Raw genomic sequence first — 19,645 nt, forward strand, 5'->3', positions numbered from 1 at the left:
AAGTTTCGGGCTGCTTACTGTCTAGCTTGGTCCTTACTGGAATAGGTTACATTTACGACTGCAGTTTCCGAGTCAGTGTTCACTAGAGGAAGAGAAAAACGAAGAGAATCAAAGTTAGTTCACTTGCTACTTCCTTCCTTTCCCAAATTTGAAAGCAATTCAGAAGACAGGTACCTTGCTCACAGCTCTCCACCACTCCATACTGGACTAGTAAACTATCCAGCACCTATCAGGAGGGGGAGAGAAAAGCAAAAATTTTGAGTTTCCTGAGTTACGAACAAGGGCAGGAACATGTTTTAACACTAAGTAATTGTAAAGGAAAAGAAAGAAAACCATAAAGATCCAGGGCTCTGGGCTGCAGAAGGAAGGGGAGACGCCCGGCAGGGTGCGCGGACGGGCTGCTCTCTCCTGCCCTTCCCTGCACCCCAGACTTCAATCTCTTTCCTCAGTCAGCCGGGAGGTAGCAGCGATCAGAGCCACAGCCACGTGGTTCCTGGGGCTGCAGGAGGAAACAGCGCGGCTCTCATACAGACGCCACACCAGCATCCTTCCTCCTCATCTGGAGACGTGCGACAATACTCCCAGGTGAAGAAACCCAAGCTTTATCTGTAGGATGTTCCTTTGCAAAGAACTTCCTTGCACGGCCAATGGGTCAACAGAGCAAGCTACTGTGGGCAGGCTGTTGAGTGGAGGGAAACCTGGAGGCCTGAAGGGAGGGGGAATGTACGCGGTTGTGAACACGCAGCGTAAAAGGCACACGACAGGTGAGCGCGTGAGAGTCCACGGCTGGCTTGGAAGGCGTGTAACTCGAAGCTGTTTTCACCATCTTTGCCGCAGTCACATTACTACAGGGTGCATGCTAGTCCAATGGAGAGGCAATTAAGACAGCAATGATGAATTTATCGTAACCTGCAGGTGTGCGTCTCATCAGCATAAACCAAGCCCAGCTGTCCTTAGCTTCCAAGAACCACAACAAACTTTTCTTGAAAACTCAAAGTAACTACCTGTAAATACACAGCGACCACTTACTCATCAACTGACCTGCAAAATCTGAAGGGTCGTCCCTTAAAAACATTCTCTGGTCCAGGCCACAGCAACTTCTAAGAAACACACTAAATTTTCATACAGTCTCCTCCTAGACGTTAGGCAACCTCTCTATAGCAATCTTCCTCTTGTACAGTATCTTTCAGGCTTCTGTCTACTGGGTCCAGTTTGAAACCCATCGCAAGATTTGTCTGTGGATGAACTGTATCTTTTAAGTGAGGTTAGTACCTACTTGTGAACAGAATGCCCTTTCCACTGTTGAGTTTTGACTTGGTAGGCTGAGTGCCATGTGCCAGTAGCACCATCAAATCAAAGTTTATCCTATTTGCTTCTGAGCACTTCAATGATACAACATAAATTCCACTCATTTGTCTCACCTACCAGTAGTGTGTGTGTGTGTGTGTTTGGTCACTGCTCTACCCCAGCACCAGGAATACACAGGCACAAGACGACATTCCAGTATCTCCCAAGGGAGGCCAACACTTCCAAGGACACTCTGCTGTCTGTCAAAGCACTTGCCAGTTCTACAGGGGAGTCTGGCATATTGTGCTGCCCAAGGACGTATTTTATAAAGGTCAAAAAACCAAAAGCCTCTCAAAAACACCATCCAAAGAGAAAATACAGGGGCCGGCGCTGTGGCTCAGTGGGTGAAAGCCCTGGCCTGAAGCGCCGGCCTCCCATAGGGTGCCGGTTCGAGTCCTGGCTGCTCCTCTTCCCATCCAGCTCTCTGCTATGGCCTGGGAAATCAGTAGAAGATGGCCCAAGTCCTTGGGCCCCTGCACCCATGTGGGAGACCCAGAAAAAGCTCCTGGCTTTGGATCAGCGCAGCTCCGGCCGTTGTGTCCATCTGGGGAGTGAACCAGCAGATGGAAGACCTCTCTCTCTGTCTCTACCTCTCTCTGTAACTCTTTCAAATAAATAAAATAAATCTTTTTAAAAAAAACAGAGAGAGAATACAGGGCCGGCATTGTGGTATAGCAGGTAAAGCCACCATCTGCAACGCACACACCCCATATGGGTGCCTATTAGTTTCCTGGCTGCTCCACTTCTGAACCCAGCTCCCTGCTAATGGCCTGGGAAAGCAGTGGAAGATGGCCCAAGTGTTTGGGCCCCTGCACCCACGTGAGAGACCCAGATGAAGCTCCTGGCTACAACCTGGCCCAGCCCAACTGTTGCAGCCATTTGGAGAGTGAACCAGAGGATCAAAGATCTCTTTCTGTGTCTCTTCCTCCCTTTCTCTAATTCTTTCAAAACAAGTAAATATATAAATAAAAAAAAATAAAGAAAAAGCACAGCATTCATTCCTCAAAATGGAAAAAAAAAGCAACTTGTTTGTCTTTTAGACCAAAATGAATAATCTGCAATACTTATATGAAAGAAGAAAGCTAACAAAGTATCTCAATTCATTCCACCTTCAGTCATTAAGGCACCGGGAAAGGCCACCTGCCATTCACAATTTAGCTCTGACATACATAAAAACCACTTCTCAGCAACCTTGGATGGCTGAAAGGTGGGGGTAGCGGGTGGTGGTGGAGGAGGGGTCATCACCAACTTGTTTAAAATAAACCTCGTTCCGAACTCCTAGAAGCAGCGTGTTCAGTCATCAAAGGCATCAGTTCCCACGGTTTGGCTTATACCACCTTAAACAACATCATAAAACTTAAAACACCTGTGATCTATCAACCAGGCTGACGAAACCAACCAGGGCAAATGAAGCTAACGCTCTCCAAGCTCCGCTGGCCCAGACTTCGGCTGCATCTGTAGAATGGGACTCAGCAGTTGAGATGCTCGTGCCCCACCTGCGTGCCTGAGTTTCGGTCCTGGCTCTGGTTCTGGCCGGCTCCCAGCTTCCTGACACTGCAGGCAAATAACTGGTCAAATAATTGGGTTCCTCTCTGCCGTGTGGGAGGCTCGGGTGGAGGTCCCCAGTGCACGTCTCCACGCCAGCCCAACCTCCATGGTGTGGGCATTTGGGGAGTGAACCAAATGATGGCAGCTCTTTCTGTCTCGATACATAAACTTTTTTTTTTTTTTTTTTTTTTTTTTTGACAGGCAGAGTGGACAGTGAGAGAGAGAGAGACAGAGAGAAAGGTCTTCCTTGCCACTGGTTCACCCTCCAATGGCCGCCACGGCCGGCACACCGCGCTGATCCGATGGCAGGAGCCAGGTGCTTCTCCTGGTCTCCCATGGGGTGCAGGGCCCAAGCATTTGGGCCATCCTCCACTGCACTCCCAGGCCACAGCAGAGAGCTGGCCTGGAAGAGGGGCAACCGGGACAGAATCTGGCGCCCCGACCGGGACTAGAACCTGCTGTGCCAGCGCCGCAAGGCGGAGGATTAGCCTATTGAGCCGCGGCGCCGGCCCCATAAACGTATTTTTAAAATATTTTAAAAATAAATTTATACAGAGCATACACATACACAAATGATATCATAAATTTTTTTAGCCTTAAGAAAATCATTTGGCATGGCAATTAAGACGCCACTTGGGGGGTCAGTGCTATGGCACAGCGGGTAAAGCCGTCCACAGTGCCAGCAACCCACCTGGGCGCCGGTTTTGAGTCCTGGCTGCTCCACTTCTGATCCAGCTCTCTGCTATGGCCTGGGAAAGCAGAATAGGGTGGCCCAAGTCCTTGAGCCTCTGAACCCATGTGGGAGACCTGGAAGAAGCTCCTAGCTGCTGGCTTTGGATCGGCTCAGTTCCAGCCATTGCAGTCATTTGGGGAGTGAACCAGCAGATGGAAGACCTCTCTCTCTCTCTCTCTGCCTCTCAAATAAATAAATCTTTGAGGGGGGGGGGGGAGGGAGAGAGACAGACAGACAGACACCACTCGGGACACCTGCATCCCGCATTGGAGTGCCGGAGTGCCTAGGCTCAAGTCCTGGCTTGATTCCAACTCCATCTTATGCACAACCTGGGAGGCAGCCATGATGCCTCAAGTGTTGGGTCCCTGCCACCCACATTGGGTTCCAGACTCCTAGCTTTGGCTCACTCCAGCCCCAACCATCATTGAGCATTTGGGAAATGAAGCAATAACTTGAAAATCTCTCTCAGCCTTTCAAATAAATGAAAATAACTCTTTTGGGAGCTGGCATTATGGCACAACAGGTTAAGACACTGCCTGCAACACCAGCATCCCATGAGCTCTGGTTCAAGTCCTAGCTGTTCCACTTCAGATCCAGCTCCCTCCTAATGCACCTGAAAAAGCATTGGAAAGTGGCCCAAGTTCCTGGGCCACTGCCACCCATGTGGGCGATCCGGGTGGAGTTCCAGGCTCCTGGCTGAGGCCTGGCCTGGCCCAGCTGTTGCAGTCATCTGGGGAGGATCAATCTCTCAGGTCTCTGTTTCTCCCTCCCTGTCTGTAACTCTGCCTTTCAAATAAATAAATCTTTTTTAAAAAACTATTTTTAAATTGTGGAAATATACATCAAAAATCTTCCTGATGCCGGCATTGTGGCATAGTGGGTAAAGTTGCTGCCCACGACACCAGAATCCCATATGGACACCAGTTCAAGTCCTGGCTACTCTACTTCCGATCCAGCTCCTTGCTAACGTGGCTGAAAAGGCAGTGGAAGATGACCCAAGTACTTGGGCCTCTGCACTCATGTGAGAGAACCTCCTGGCTTCAGAGCAGCCCAGCTCCAGCCATTGCAACCATTTGGGGAGTCAACCATCCCCCTCCTTCCCTCCCTCCCTATTATTCTGCCTTTCAAATAGATAAATCTTTCTTTATTAAAAACACACACACACACACACACACACACCCGGGGCCAGTGCTGTGGTGTAGCTAGTAAAGCCACCGCATGCAATGCCGGCATCCCATATGGGTGCCAGTTCAAGTCCTGGCTGCTCCACTTCCAATCCAGCTCTCTGCTGTGGCCTGGGAATGCGGTGGAAGAGGGCCTAAGTCCTTGGGCCCCTGCACATGCGTGGGAGAATTGGAGGAAGCTCCTAGCACCTAGCTTCAGATTGGCACAGCAGCTCCAGCCGTTGCGGCCACCTGGGGAGTGAACCAGCAGATGGAAAACCTCCCTCTCCGCCTCTCTCTGCCTCTCCTTCTCTCTGTGTGTAACTCCTTTCAAGTAAATAAATAAATCTTAAAAAAAAAAAAAACCTTCCTGCAAATATTGTTTAGGATTTAACATGTTTAAGAGAAAATTGTTTACATAAACATTCTATTCCTAAAAATACATTCTACTTACTGTCAATGATCTAGTCTGTAAAATCTCTACAAAGCTAACTGTAATATAATACACTAAAAATGGTGAACTCTGTCACCTACAAATTTTACTTCAATTAAACTTGACTATAAAACAAAACAAAAACAAAAAGCCAGTAATCCTTCAACAAAGAGGTCCAGCACCAGTCTCAGTAGCTGGTGTGAGCAAATCAGCAACACAACCTCCAGGGGGCGGCACAGACACCACGGACAGAGCCCAGCCCAGATGGTGATGTTCTCAGAGTCCCAAGTTTCAGGGGTTAAAAAGGGAGGGCTGCCATAAGACATTAGAGCCTAAGAAGCTCCCTCAATCTCAACAGGGTCCAACCCCAAACGTCTGAACAGAGCCAGGGCAAACGCTCCCTTGGATGTACTTGGAATCTATTTAATCAGGTGTCTGAATAAGCTCTTCTCCCATCAGGCAGGACAGCCACACTGTGCCATTCCTCTTCCAACCAACCCACGGAATTCTCCAAGCGGAAGCCTAACGCTCGTGCCTCATCCTGCACCCAGCAATGCAGCCGCGTTCCTGTTAGCAGCCATGGAAGCTGCTGAGCCCGGGGTTCTTGTCTCCTCTCTGTTCCAGGAACATTGTGGCTCTCGTTTATCTATGCTGGCCACAAGTTCTTTTAAGCAGTCTTGTTTGAAAGGCAACACACCCAAAACCACCTCCACTGCACATGCCCAGCATCTCCACAACTCTCTAACCCAAACCTCCATTCCCTGAATGAATTCACTTTACTCAAGCTGGAATAACTTTTCTCTGTGTTTGGAGAAAACCACAAGGGAGAGCAGGTACCAAACCAAACTGAAGCCATGGAGGAAAGGTCTTGGTAGAATCCCGCTTTTATGTATTTGGGAGCTCAAATCCTCAAATGTTCACCCTTTTAAAACTTAATGCAAATGCAGAAACAAAGAATCACACAATAAATGAAAAGATTGTAAGATCATTCCTAACAGCCCAAGTGGACAACCCAATATCCATCAGCTGCTGGTGGGTAAATTCCTACAGCGGGAAGTTATTCAGCCACAAAAAGGAAGTTGCAGTATAAGCTACAACACAGATGACCCTGGACACTAACAGGCCAGGTGGAAGAAGCTGGTCACAAAGGAACACAAATGCTTCCATTCACATAGAATGTCCAGAATAGCAGATTCCACAGTGACAGAAAGTGGATTAATACTTGAAGTCAATAACTAAACATTTCTGTTTTCTTAATTTTATTTGAAAGGCAGGGGCAAGGAGGGGAGACAGAGACAGAGACAGCACTCCCCCAACCGTTGGCTCACTCAAATGTCCCAACAACTGGGAGTGGACCAGAGCTGAAGCCAGCAGCCCAGAACTCAGCCCATGTCTCCCACATAGGTGGAAGGGACCTTACTACTTGAGCCATTCCCTGCTGCCTCCCAGGGTGTGCATTAGTAGGAAGCTAGGAGTGGGAACAGAGCTGGGACTTGAACCCAGGTACTCTGCTAAGGGATGTGGGCATCCCAAAAATTGCCTTAATCACTTTGACAAACACCCATTTCTAAATTGTTCTGTTTAAGCTAATGAAAGTATTTCAAAACTCTGGACAATGGTTGTACCTACTTGTTAACATACTAAAAATCACCAAATTGTACACTGTAAATAGTGGGTTGGATGGTATGTGAATTTTTATCAATACAGCTGTGTAAAAAAAAAAACTAAGAACTGCATTAATAATGATCAGCTTTTTTTCTTGGTAACAAACTTTTTTAAAATTACTTATTTGTGAAGTAGCGCTACAGAGAGAGAAATTCATCTGCTGGTTCACTCCCCAAATGGCCACAGCTGGGCTGATCCAAAGCCAGGGGCTTCTTCCAGGTCTCCCTATGTGGGTGCAAGGGCCCAAGCACTTGAGCCATCTTCTGCTGCTTTCCCAGGCCACAGCAGAGAGCTGGATTAGAAGGGGGGCAGCTGGGACTTGAACCAGTGCCCATATGGGATGCCGGCACTGCAGGCAGACGCTCAACTACTACACCACAGCGCTGGTCCCTAATGACCATCTTTTATAAAAACATTCAAATATGCTGATATACAATAAACTGCACAAAATTTGATCAATTTTGGCATTATGCAGACCCTCCTAAAACCATCACTCATCATCAAGAGAAGGCAGTGTCTCCGTGCCTCTTCAGTCTGGGAGCCCCGCTCACCTGTACATGGATAATCACTGCAGTAGAGATGGCAGAAGACGACCTGTGCCTCTGCCAGCTCCCTCGCTGAGCTAGCTCTACCTCACCGACACCACTATGGCCGATGCAACATAGGCTCTGCAGATGAACTTTCTGCTGATTTCTTCCCTACACTCTCCACTGGAGTCTGCTTTGCACGCTGCCTGCAGCCCAACACCCAACTGCCCCTGCAGCTTCAGACTGTCATGCAAGTTGTCCCAACTTCAACACGCGCAGAAGCCAGCAGCGACCCGGCACTGGTGACCTCCTCCATGCAACTCAAGACACTTCCCCACACCTGTGCTCCAGTCACACCCTCAAGTCTGTATCAAGTGCCTGCTGCCCTGACACCTGGTCCTGGAAATGAAAACAAGGTCACTTTACAAGCTCTCAGCTCATCTGGATTCTCCCATAGACCAGTGCGGGGATGCACTGTCAGGTGCATCTCAGAAGCTCACTCCTTAGGCTGGCTTCCACGCTCTTGGGCTCCAAGTCTTCCTCATTTGCCTATGGGTTACCCTGCCTTATGTGTTTCAGATGATGGGGCCGTTACACGACACATCAACTTCTATTCTGAAAGACCCCTGGAAATGGGAAACTCTTCAAGGTAGCTCTACAAACGGAGCTACCACAGCCTCTAAACTCCATGAGGGAAAGGACAGTGTCTGACCTTAGAACCCAAAGCTCAGAGCTCGGGAGGCAGAGTACAAGACCAAGGGTTACAAAGAAGCTGGGATGGGGGTCTGGCCTAGCAGCTAAGATGCCCACCTCAGAGCACTTTTTTTTTTTTTTAATTTACTTTATTCATCCAGTTCTCCCATGTGGGTGGCAGGGGCCTAATACTTTAATCATCTTCTGCTGCTTTCCCTGGGCACATTAGCAAGGAGTTGGATCGGAAGTGAAGCAGTCGGGGCTCCAACCTGCGCTCATATAAGATGCTGGTGTTGCAAGCAGCGGCTTCACCCAATATGCCACAGTGCTGGGCCATCAGAATACTTGCCTGCAATACTCTGCTGCAGCTCCTGACCCCAGCTTCCTGCTGATGCAGACCCTGGGAGGCAGCATCGATGGCTCAAGTGACTGGGTTCCTGCCACCCGCATGGCAGACCTAGGTTGATCTCCTGGCTCTGGCCCTGACCAGGCCATGGTGGGTTTTTAGGGAGTGAGCCAGTGGATCAGAGCTCTCCCTTTGTGTCTCACATACATCTCTGTCTCTCAAAAAAAAAAAAAACTTTAAAAAGTTGCAAGTGGGGTGATAGGAGGCTGGCATTTTGATACAGAAGGTAAAGCTGCTGCCTACAATGCTAGCATCCCATATGGGCGCTCATTCCAGTCCTGGCTGCTCCACTTCTGATCCAGCTCCCTGCTAATGCACCTGAGACAGCAGCAGAGGACAGCCCAAGTGCTTGGGCCGCTGCACCCATGTGGAAGACCCAGATGAAGCTTTTGGTCTCAGCCTGGCCCAGCCCTGGCCATTGCAGCCATTTGGGGACTGAACCAGCAGATGGAAGATACCCCCAGCACCCTGCCCTGTCTCTCCCTCTCTGTAATTCTGCCTTTCAAATAATTAAAAAAAAAAATTCACAGTCATTAAAATACACACACACACATATATATATGCACACACAAAAAATATTAAGTAAAAACTTTACCCAGCATTTGTTCCTACAAGTTAGTAAACCATATGAACCAAAGGCCACAGTAATATAAAAAATTAGTATGTTTTATAAATTCATTTTAAAAACTGTGGGAAGTGGAAGGCACAAACATTACAAAGCAGAAAACTTCACGTCTTTTCCCAACAAACACCTTGCCCAAATGCTAGCAAATTCAAGTATGGAAGCCAGTCCCAGACAGTGCAGAGGAGGGTGTGGGGCAGGTGACAGGGGTCATTTTGACTACTCTGCATTTAACGAGATGAAGAGTCCCTCTGGAACCTCTGTGTGGAGCTAGGGATGTAGCAATGAAGAAAGCTTCCTTCAAATACAGCCCAGTACATTCTACAGGAGCAAGAACTACTGTCAGATGTGGGTGAAATCATCCCCAACTGTGTTGTTTTACATCTACCCATGCATGGATTAGCTAGATTAACAACTCTACATCACAGGGCCCAACTGTCCAGTAAATATTAGCTCAAAATTTATAGGCAAAATAACATTAACACCCACCTTATCGCAGATTTCTCTAACACAGGACCATCATAACTCAGACAGCATTCATACAGCCCCCTGTGCACCAGGCTGAAGGGGACTGGGACACACAGCCCTGGCTGCAGATCCCACAAACCATGCAGTCCATCGCCCCTGGGACTGAAAAAACCTGGGGCGGGGAAGCTCAGCCACCCTCCTGCCCCAAGTGTCAGAGCAGCCCTGAGGAGGAGGAGATGCTTGGGGATTCCAAAACCTCACGTCAACTGCGAGTTCAAGAGTCCCCATCTGCTCACGCTGACCTCGGCAGTCACTGTGGAGGAGGACGCGGCACACAAGGCTGCCTCCAGGCTCTTAATGAGCAGTGCAGAGCAGGATGGATCAGGCCACGCCCTACCATAAACTCCAAGGTTTCCCCCTCCTTCTGGCTAAGACTCAAGATGGGGCCGGTGCTGTGGTGCAGCAGCCTGCAATGCTGGCATCCCTTTGGGGCACTGGTTCAAGACTCAGCTGCTCTGCTTCCATTCCAGCTCCCTGCTAATGTGCAACCAGGGGTAGCCCAGGTGCTGAGAGACCCAGAGGAAGCTCCTGGCTCCTGACTTCGGCCTACCCAGGCCCAGCTATTGTGGCCATCAGAGGAATGAACCAGTGGATGAAAGATCGACTCCCTCCCTCTCTCTGGTACTCAGCCTTGAAAGAAAGATGAGGGAGGGAGGAAGGAAGAAAAGGAAAAGGAAAAGACTCAATATCCCTAACAAGTGCTAGCTCAAGTCCTAGCTACTGCAAGCTTCCAATTCAGTTTCCCTGCTAACACACCTGGGAAGCAGTGAATAAGGTCCAAGTGCTTGGGCTCCTGTCACTCATGTGAGAGGTTCACACGGAGGCTCCCAGCTTCAGCCTGCCCACACAGGGCTTTTGCAGCCATCTGGGGAGTGCATTTTTTTTCTGTCACTCTTCTTTTCAAATGAATAATATGAAATAAATAAAAGAATGTTTCTTACAGGATCTAGTCTTCCAGATATACATTAGTTATTCTTACTGCACAGGATCTTGTAATACTGGGAACAGAGAAAACAGAGGGAAAAGAGAAAACTCAGAACTATTATCATCATCTGCACCCAACAGGTACAGGTAAGAACACTAGACTGTGACGAAGAGACATTTAGCCTGCAGGTTGAGAGACCTGCATCCCGGGACAGAGGGCTTTGTCCATCTCTTTGCCTCTCAAATAAAAACAACAATAAAAACCACTATGAAAATACTAAATTTGGTTAAACTAACTTTAAAGCGCAGAAATAGTTTGGAAAAACACAAATCACTCCAATTGCAAAGGGGCAAAAGACATCAAAAGGCCAAAATGAATCACAGCTAAGAACTGCTAATGCCAAAATGCAATACTGAAGGGTGGGGGGTGGGGGGGGCTTGAAAGAAGCCTTGGACTTGGCGGGTAGGAGTGTTACTGGAGACAGTGTTTCTAGAAAGCAATCTGAGAAACAGAGAAGGAACTTGCTGCATTCCAGACCTTTGACTCAATTTCATTTCTGTTTCATCACTACAGAAATCAATAGACCTCCAGTGAACACAGCTAGCTAACAGAGTGAACTTCTGAGTCCTTTGGGTAAAGGTGACCTGTACTTTGCTGTGCAGACAAGAGAAGTCTGACTGCTTCAGGGTTAGGGAAAAGGGGATGGGAAAAGCAAAATGGTCATTTAAAAAAGAAAATCAGTCTATACCCTAAACATTTTAATAAAAAGGTTTTGTGAAAGGAAAAAAATAAAAGAGGGTGAGGTATGTGGCACGACAGTCAAGACACGGGCTGAGGTGCCAGTATCGCATGTCCACGTATGTGGGTTCGAGTCCCAGTCCCGCTCCCAATTCCAGTTCCAAGCTGATGCACAGCCGGGGAAGCAGCAGGCGCTGACTCAAGGATTTGGGTCCCTGCCCAAGAGACTTGGACTGAGTTCCCAACTCCTGGCTTTGGCCCCAGCCAGGGACCACTGCAGGCATTTGGGGAATGAACCAACAGACGAGGAGTGCTCTCTCTGCTCACCTGTCTCTCTACATCTGAAATACATTTAAAAGTATTTATGCACAGACATATTCATGGCTCTGTAAGTTTTTAGACTGAAACTCAAAGTAACTTACACAGATGACCATGAGGAATAGTTACACAGATTAAAAAGGACACATAAAACAGAATAATGGGGACCGTGCTGTGGTATAGTGGGTAAAGCTGCCACCTGCAGGGCTGGCATCCCATATGGGCGCCAGTTCGAGTCCCAGCTGCTCTACTTCCAATCCAGCTCTCTGCTATGGCCCGGGAAAGCAGAAGATGGCCCAAGTCCTTGGGCCCCTGCACCTACATGGGAGACCAGGAAGAAGCTCCTGGCTCCTGGCTTTAGAACGGCGCAGCTCCAGCAGTTGCAGCCATTTGAGGAGTGAACTAAGAGATGGAGACCTTTCTCTCCCTCTCTGAATGTAAACCTGCTTCTCAAATAAGTAAATATAATCTTAAAAAAAAAAAAAAAAGTTACCACATGACCCAGCAATTTCACTCCTAGGAATAACCCAAAAGGGCTGAAAAAAAAAAAAATCACAAAAACATGTATTCATAGCAGCCTGAAAACAAGCCAGATGCCCACCTACTGATAAAGGAACCAACAGTGTGCAATGGAGTGTTGCTGAGCAGAGAGAAGGATGCAGCAAGCACTGCAGTTTGTCTGCGTTGGAGGTACTGTGCTGAGTGAGAGGAGGCAGACACCCAGGGCCACGTATCATAGGATTCCACGTCTGAAAAGGCGGCAAAATCTACAGGGACAAAAGTGCATTCAGGGTTTCCAGGGTCTAAGAGGAGGCTGCAAGAGGAGAAGGCAGGTGACTGTGAAAGGCAGGAGTAAGGAAAATATCCTGGAACTGGCAGTGACGGTTCCTAACCCTGTAAATATACCAAAAGCTACTAAATCACGCTTCAAATGGGTGGATTTTATGGTATGTGAATTATAGTTCAATTTTAAAAATAGAAAAATGATTAGAACATAGGATATAAAATTATATATACAACATGACCCAACTAGGTTGAAAAAACACATTTAGCTATGAGTCACATAACAATATTGCCATTGGGAGAAACATTTTCCTTGTCAGTTTCCAAACTTTCTACCATGAACATATAATTTTACTATCAAGGGAAAAAAATGAAAACAAACATCAAACCTGGATTATATTGGCCTTTAAATTGTTTTCATAAATAAGGAATGCCAACGAAACAGACATTTCTCCTCTCCTATTCTTAAGGCCCTCCCTGGAGAGTACTGGAAAAACACAACTGAACACTGGGCAGAGCCAAATGCATGGGTTATTTGGGGTGGCAGAGTTAGGAAAGATGCTTCTCATACCACCCCCAAGGGTAACACTACTAAAAAAAGGTCAGAGTGGTGGACAGGAGCGGACAAGGGACAAAAGGCAAGTGGAATCCCTCTCTCTGCTGGTATCTGTCTCCAATGATCAACATGTAATTCCAAAAAAATTTAGTCCTCAAAAGTAGCCCCTGCCAATGTCCTTGGATCAGTGGGAAAGAAGGTTCTGGAAGTGAGGCAGAGTTTCCCACACCCACCATTGTTCTCAATCTCTGATAATGTGTAATTAAGAGATAAAGGCTGCACATACAGCCCAGCCACGTTTTACTATGTTTTCTCTACTGTTTAGTGAAGCCTGTGAGTACAGCTTTGAGTTGAAAATTCTATTGAGCAAGCTTTTCACCCAGATCCTACCCCTTGGACTGTAACATGATCCTGACACAGTGTTCAGAAAAGATTTAAACACCGATCTGGACAGCATCTACTACAATGAATTGGGACAGAAAGCGGCGGGCATGCCCACGTAATTTCATGTTTTTAATAAGTAACAGAGGTTCGACAATAATCAAGGAGAGGTTATATTCACCAGAAGACAATTTAGTGAACTGCCAACTTTTAAGGAAATCAAGCCTATAAAGCTGATCTTTTGGAGGCTCTACTTAGGAACCAAGCTCATCTGATTTTTAAAGGCGCTGTAAAATAAAATGTTTTCTAATCTTCAAGCAACTCCTTCCCCAAGTGTGCACTGACACACCCAACAAGGGAGATTTCCAGAACCCTGACTACAAGTCACTACTCCCCATAAATACTTGGTTTGGAACCCACTTACTCTCATGGCTTCTACTTGCTCCCCATAAAATGCACATGCATACACTTGCTATCTACGGCAACCCCACCTATCATACTGCTAATAAGCCAACATCTCACAAACTGCACCTGAGGTGCCAAACCAGTCAGCTGTCTACACCCTGTAGATAGGACAGACTTCAGGGTCGGGTTCTAAGATGGGCTGGGAGATAAATAACCCAGTAACTTCCTCAAATATGGAAAGCCCCCTCCCCCATTTTATCTGAAAGGCAGGGACAAATATCCTTCATCCATGGGTTAACTCCCCCTATGTCCCCAACAGCCGAGGCTGGGCCAGGCCAAATCCAGGAGCTGGGAACTCCATCCAGGTCCCCCACCTGAGTGGCAGGAACCCAAGTGCTTGAGTCAAACATCACTGACTCTCAGGGGCATTAGCAGGAAGTGGAGGCATTAGCATTGGAAGTGGAGGAGCTGGAACTTGAAACAGGCACTCTGATACAGGATATGGGTGTCAAACAGCATCTTAACCTCTGGAATAGCTGTTTCAAAATTAATTTTCAGTCACAAATACAACAAAGATCTACTACATTAAAAGTAAATGATGCAAGTTAAAAAATCAGATTCTAAATGGCGCTTTTGTGATCACCCCCTGCACTGGCATGAATGCCATCACTTACAAATTCCTGTCCACTAGTACCTGCAGATGTAGCCCTAATCCAATGACCGGTGTCCCCATAAGAGGGAAATCTAGACACAGCCATACCTGGAACACAAAGTGACCACAAAGGCCAACAAACACCCCACACAGCCGGCAGTACCAGAAGCTCACAGAGAGGCTTGCCAGCGCCGTAATTTCAGACTTCCGGTCTCCACGACAGGGAGAGCATGGATCTCGGTTGTTCTAAGGCCTCCCAGGTTACGGGGATCTGCCAGAGTAGCCCTAGGAAGTCCACATATGCCCCTCCAACTCCATAGCAAGTGCCCTGAACCCGACTCAGAGGCTTGTCTTCAACAGGTCTGAATCCGACTCTTCTCTTCACCGGTGTATCTCAAACAGGCCCTAGCCCAGAGTCTCGGAGTCTGGGTCCCACACAGCCTCGGAGCCTGTCCCACCTCCAGAGCCACACCTGCTCATTAGCCACCAAACCCTCTTGGTGTTCTTTCACATGTCATTCCCATTTATCACCCCTGAAAGACAGACTTTTAGTCCTGTTTTCAAGACACAAAAACAGAGCGGTATAAAGGAAAGGCTGCTCGCCCAGCTGCACGGCAGACACACAGAGCCATCAGGATCCAGACCCACTCTGTGTGACTCTACAGCCACTGTTCAATAGGCTATGGTGCCTTTGTTAAGATTTATTTACTTGTAAGAGTAACGGGGGAGGGGGGACAGGGGGGAGTCTTCCATCGCTGGTTCACTCTCCCAAAGAACCACAATGGCCGGAGCTGAGCCAATCCAAAGCCAGGAGCCAGGAGCTCCTGCCAGGTCTCCCACACAGGCACAGGGGCGCAAGCACTGGCGCCATCCGCTGTTGCTTTCCCAGGTACACTAGCGGGGAGCTGGATTGGAGGTGGTGCTGCCAGGACTCCAACCAGTGCCCATGAGGGATGCCGGCACTGCAGGCCGGGGCTTTAACGTGCGGCAGCACAGTGCCAGCTCCACATTTAAAAAAAAAAAAACTTATTTATTTGAAAGGTGGGGTTACAGAGAGGGAGAGGCACAGGAAGAGATCTTCCATCTGCTGGTTCACTCCCCACATGGCTGCAACTGCTAGTGTTGGACAAGGCTGAAGCCAGAAGCTTCAGTCTCTCACCTGGGTACAGGGCCCAGGTACTGGGGTCGTCTTCCACTGCTATCCCAGGCTATCAGTAGGGAGCTGGGTCAGAAGCAGAACAGCTGAAACTCAAAATGGTGTCCATATGGGAAGCCACGACCGCAGGCAGAGGTCCCAACACCATGCACTTCTCAGGAAGTCACCATCCCTCATGGGAGAGGACTCTTCAAAAACTCTTCATACCAACAAGAAGGACAGAACATTGAGAAAAGCTGAAGCTGGCTGGCAGGTGCACAAGGAATTACCACATATTCTCTAACTGTGTATATAAATAGAGCTAACTTTCAAAAAGGTTTGGGGCCGGTGCTGTGGCATAGCAGGTAAAACAACCACTTGCAGCACTGACATCCCACATGGGCACTGGTTTGAGTCCCAGCTGCTCCACTTGCAATCCAGCTCTCTGCCATGGCCTGGGAAAGCAGTAGAAGATGGCCCGAGTCCTTAGGCCCCTGGACCCATGTGGGAGACCTGGAGGAGGCTCCTGGCTCCCAGTTTTGGGTAGGCACAGCTCTAGCTGTGCAGTCACCTGGGGAGTAAACTAGTGGATGGAAGACCTCTCTCTCTCTCTCTGCTTCTATGTAGCTCTGCCGTTTAAATGAATAGAGATCTTTAAAAAAAAAAAGTCTTTATATTCATTAAAAATAACAGCTAATTATTTTAAAAGTCGAAGTTACAAACTAAAATGAACAATAATCCTTGGATAAATGAGTAACATTTGCACCATCATCTCTGAATACAACAGGTTCCCAGAATAGCTACTTCCCTGTCTTTCAGAGAACAGTGCAGACTCTGCATAAAATGAAATCTGATCTTAGCAGATTTATCTTTTCCAAGATACAGTTTTCCAGGTTTTCAGTTATGCTGCTTTAAAAAAAAAAAAAAACCTATTTATATTTTATAGACAGAAATAAAATTGCTATAAACAAAAACTCAAGTACTTTATCTGTTAGAATTTCAACCGTGACCACAAGTTGAGCTAAACAAACTCACATCACGACTGGTGCATCATCTGCCTCTGCAATAGCTGCCCTCCCACCAGCACCTTTTCCACAATTCTTCTATCCTCTGTGGTGCAGCAAAACTCATCTTGCCCATCAGAAACACCTAGACAAGCATAAAGATCAAGATCTTGATGGGGCCGGTGCTGTGGCACAGGTTAACCCATCTGCAGTACTGGCATTCCACCGGTTTATGTCCCGGCTACGACATTTCCAATCCAGCTCTCTGCTGTGGCCTGGGAAAGCAGTAGAAGATGGCCCAGGTCCTTGGGCCCCTGCACCTGCATGGGAGACCTGGAAGAAGCTCCTGGCTCCTGGTTTCGAATGGGCCCAGCTCCAGCCATTATGGCCATTTGGGGAGTGAACCAGCAGATGGATGACCTCTCTTTCTCTCTAACTCTGCCTCTCAAATAAATAAGTGAATCATTTAAAAAACATCTTGAAACCCCTTAAAGTAATCTTCCACACAATACAAATACCTAAGCAAAGCCACATGGTGAAACACCAAGTCCGTTGACTATTTTGACAACCAAGTCCTTGATATTAATTATTTACATACAAAACAAATCCCGATGGACAAGCACAGTGAGGATTAGCATGCATACGCTGCTAGATTCCCATGCTGACATAAATCGTGTTTTCACTTTCTATAATACACACATACTTTATAAAAATCAAACTCTTTTTTTAAATTTTATTATTATTATTATTATTTTTTGACAGGCAGAGTGGACAGTGAGAGAGAGAGACAGAGAGAAAGGTCTTCCTTTTGCCGTTGGTTCACCCTCCAATGGCCGCCGTGGCCGGCGCATCACGCTGATCCGAAGCCAGGTGCTTCTCCTGGTCTCCCATGGGGTGCAGGGCCCAAGGACTTGCGCCATCCTCCACTGCACTCCCTGGCCACAGCAGAGAGCTGGCCTGGAAGAGGGGCAACTGGGACAGAATCCGGTGCCCCGACCGGGACTAGAACTCGGTGTGCCGGCGCCGCAGGCAGAGGATTAGCCTAGTGAGCTGCGGTGCCAGCCAAAAATCAAACTCTTGGTTAGTGTCATTTACATGCTGGTTTCTTTGCTTCCTGATTTGCAAACACTCAGGTGCATTGCATCAAGGAAGACCCGAGAGCAACACCTAACTCCTGACTGCTGCAGGAAGCTCACTGGTCAATTCCTTAGGAGCTGACAGTGATGATGTCCTCGGTGGCACTCAGCAGGGTCATCCCTCAGCCTGTGTGACCAAGAACGTGACATCACCCTCCCATGGAGTGACCTTCCAGAACAGCCCCTGCCCTGTAGGACAACCCGCACCCTGGCCTCACACCTGGTCACTCTGACCAGTTCCCATTAGCGCCAGCCAACCCAGCTAAGAAGTCGCACCTTGCTCTCAAAAGCTTCCCCGCCACACACATACATGTTTTAACATATAACTCAGGCATTCTCTGACACACGCATTGACTGAACCTTACCCTCAACTGTCATCCATCAAATTCTCAAGTCCAAGGGCATGGCAGGCATGTAACCTTCCATTCGTTGAAAAACTGTTGGGCAGAGTTAAGGCCCCATATTCTAGCAGGCGCAGTTGAAATCCACGAGAAGACCATGTCCAGTACTGGACTCGGCTCTCAGGCTCAGAAACCACGCTCGGTGGGCAGAGCAGGATGGCTGGAGGAGCCATCTGGGGAGCGTGCCCCAGGTCTCAATGTGCTCTCTTCACATGGGACAAGGACTTCTGGATGCAACAGGGGCCACAGCCATTCCCAAAGGAGCAGCACTCAGCAGAGGTTCAGGCTCTGAGGAATCCTGCGGCCCAGGGAGGCCGGCACCCGTGGCCATTTTGCGTGCCAGCTGCAAACAGGGGACACTGCCTCTCTGTTGAGGGGGATTCTGAGGTTGCAGCCAGGCTCAGCAGGGTGATACAAGCCCCATGGATTCTCACCAGCGACCCTCACCAATAGATGGGACGCTCGACAGGCCACAGAGTCATCACGATAAGTCCTACACAAGCGTATACCATCATTTTTCAGATATATGTATGAGTTGATGTTTTAAGAAAAAAAATTAGATTCACGGAATTCTAAAGGTAGAGAACAGCAGCTGACGTGATGGAACGGGTTAAGCCTGTGCCACCTGCATGCCCTAAGAATTCCAGCTTGAGTCCCAGCTGCTCTACTTCCAGTCCAGCTCCTGACTCATACTCCTGGGAAAGCAGTGGAAGATGGCCCAAGTGCTTGGGCCCTTGCACCCACATGAGAGTCCAGGAAGAAGCTCCTGGCTTTGGATTGGCACAGCTCTGCCTGTTGCAGCCATATGGGAAATGAACCAGTGGATATAAGACCTCTCTCTCTGACTCTGCCTCTCTGTAACTCTGCCTTTCAAATAAATAAATCTTTAATTAAAAAAAAAAAAGGAGAGAAAGAGAACCATCAATCTAGTTTGTGCATCAAGGTCTTTCTACTACAGAAAAACTTTCCCACCTAAATAACTATTTCCAAAAGGGGGAAGTTACAATGGGCACAAGAGTCTTAAGTATCTATGAGAAAATATATATGGAGGAATAAGAATGATACTCTATACAGTGCAGCAGTGGTAACCCTTAAACTCAGCCGCAGACAGCACCAACCCAAGCTGAAACCAGCAGGGAGAAGCAGCAGTGGTCCTCTGTGTAAGCAGACGTTCGTAACAGAGCAAGTCAGAATAAAATTCCCATCACACAGAAACAAAGCTGGGACTGGTCAAAGACTTGCCCACGTTTACTTAATCAAGAAAGAAACTAACAGGATGAAGTCATGTCTTTTACAGGAAATCATGTAGATTATTTGAAATCAGAAATATTTGTTCAGCTGGGGAAGTTCAAGCAGTGTTCAACAATGCTGGAATGTGGGAAGTGCACAAGGCATGCTCAGAGCTGGCGGGCATCAGCAGGGCTGAGCAGGGAGAGCCCAGGCGGCACGAACTCAGGAGGGTTTAGCCTTAGCCCTTGGAACCAAGGGGGCGGGGCCTCTCTCGCTGCCACCAGCTTCTTTGTGACTCACTTCAACACTATTATCT

At 47.9% G+C, this 19,645-nt stretch overlaps 1 protein-coding gene across 3 annotated transcripts in view; it reads right to left on the reverse strand.

Moving 5' to 3' along the window:
* Window positions 1-19,645, reverse strand: part of IGF2BP3 (insulin like growth factor 2 mRNA binding protein 3) — a 135,915-nt gene that overhangs the window by 47,187 nt on the left and 69,083 nt on the right. For 2 of the 3 annotated variants that reach the window (XM_051852815.2, XM_051852814.2), the window contains exons 4-5: window positions 175-226; window positions 19-82 (exon numbers count right to left, since the gene is read on the reverse strand). The exons of the other annotated variant lie outside the window; for it this stretch is intronic. In XM_051852815.2, the coding sequence (XP_051708775.1) occupies window positions 19-82; window positions 175-226 (116 nt within the window). The remainder of the gene's footprint in view (window positions 1-18; window positions 83-174; window positions 227-19,645) is intronic. 3 annotated transcript variants of the gene reach the window in all.

The sequence above is a fragment of the Oryctolagus cuniculus genome, chromosome 16, assembly GCF_964237555.1.
Source record: "Oryctolagus cuniculus chromosome 16, mOryCun1.1, whole genome shotgun sequence".
In the NCBI taxonomy this organism is placed as follows: Eukaryota; Metazoa; Chordata; class Mammalia; order Lagomorpha; family Leporidae; genus Oryctolagus; species Oryctolagus cuniculus.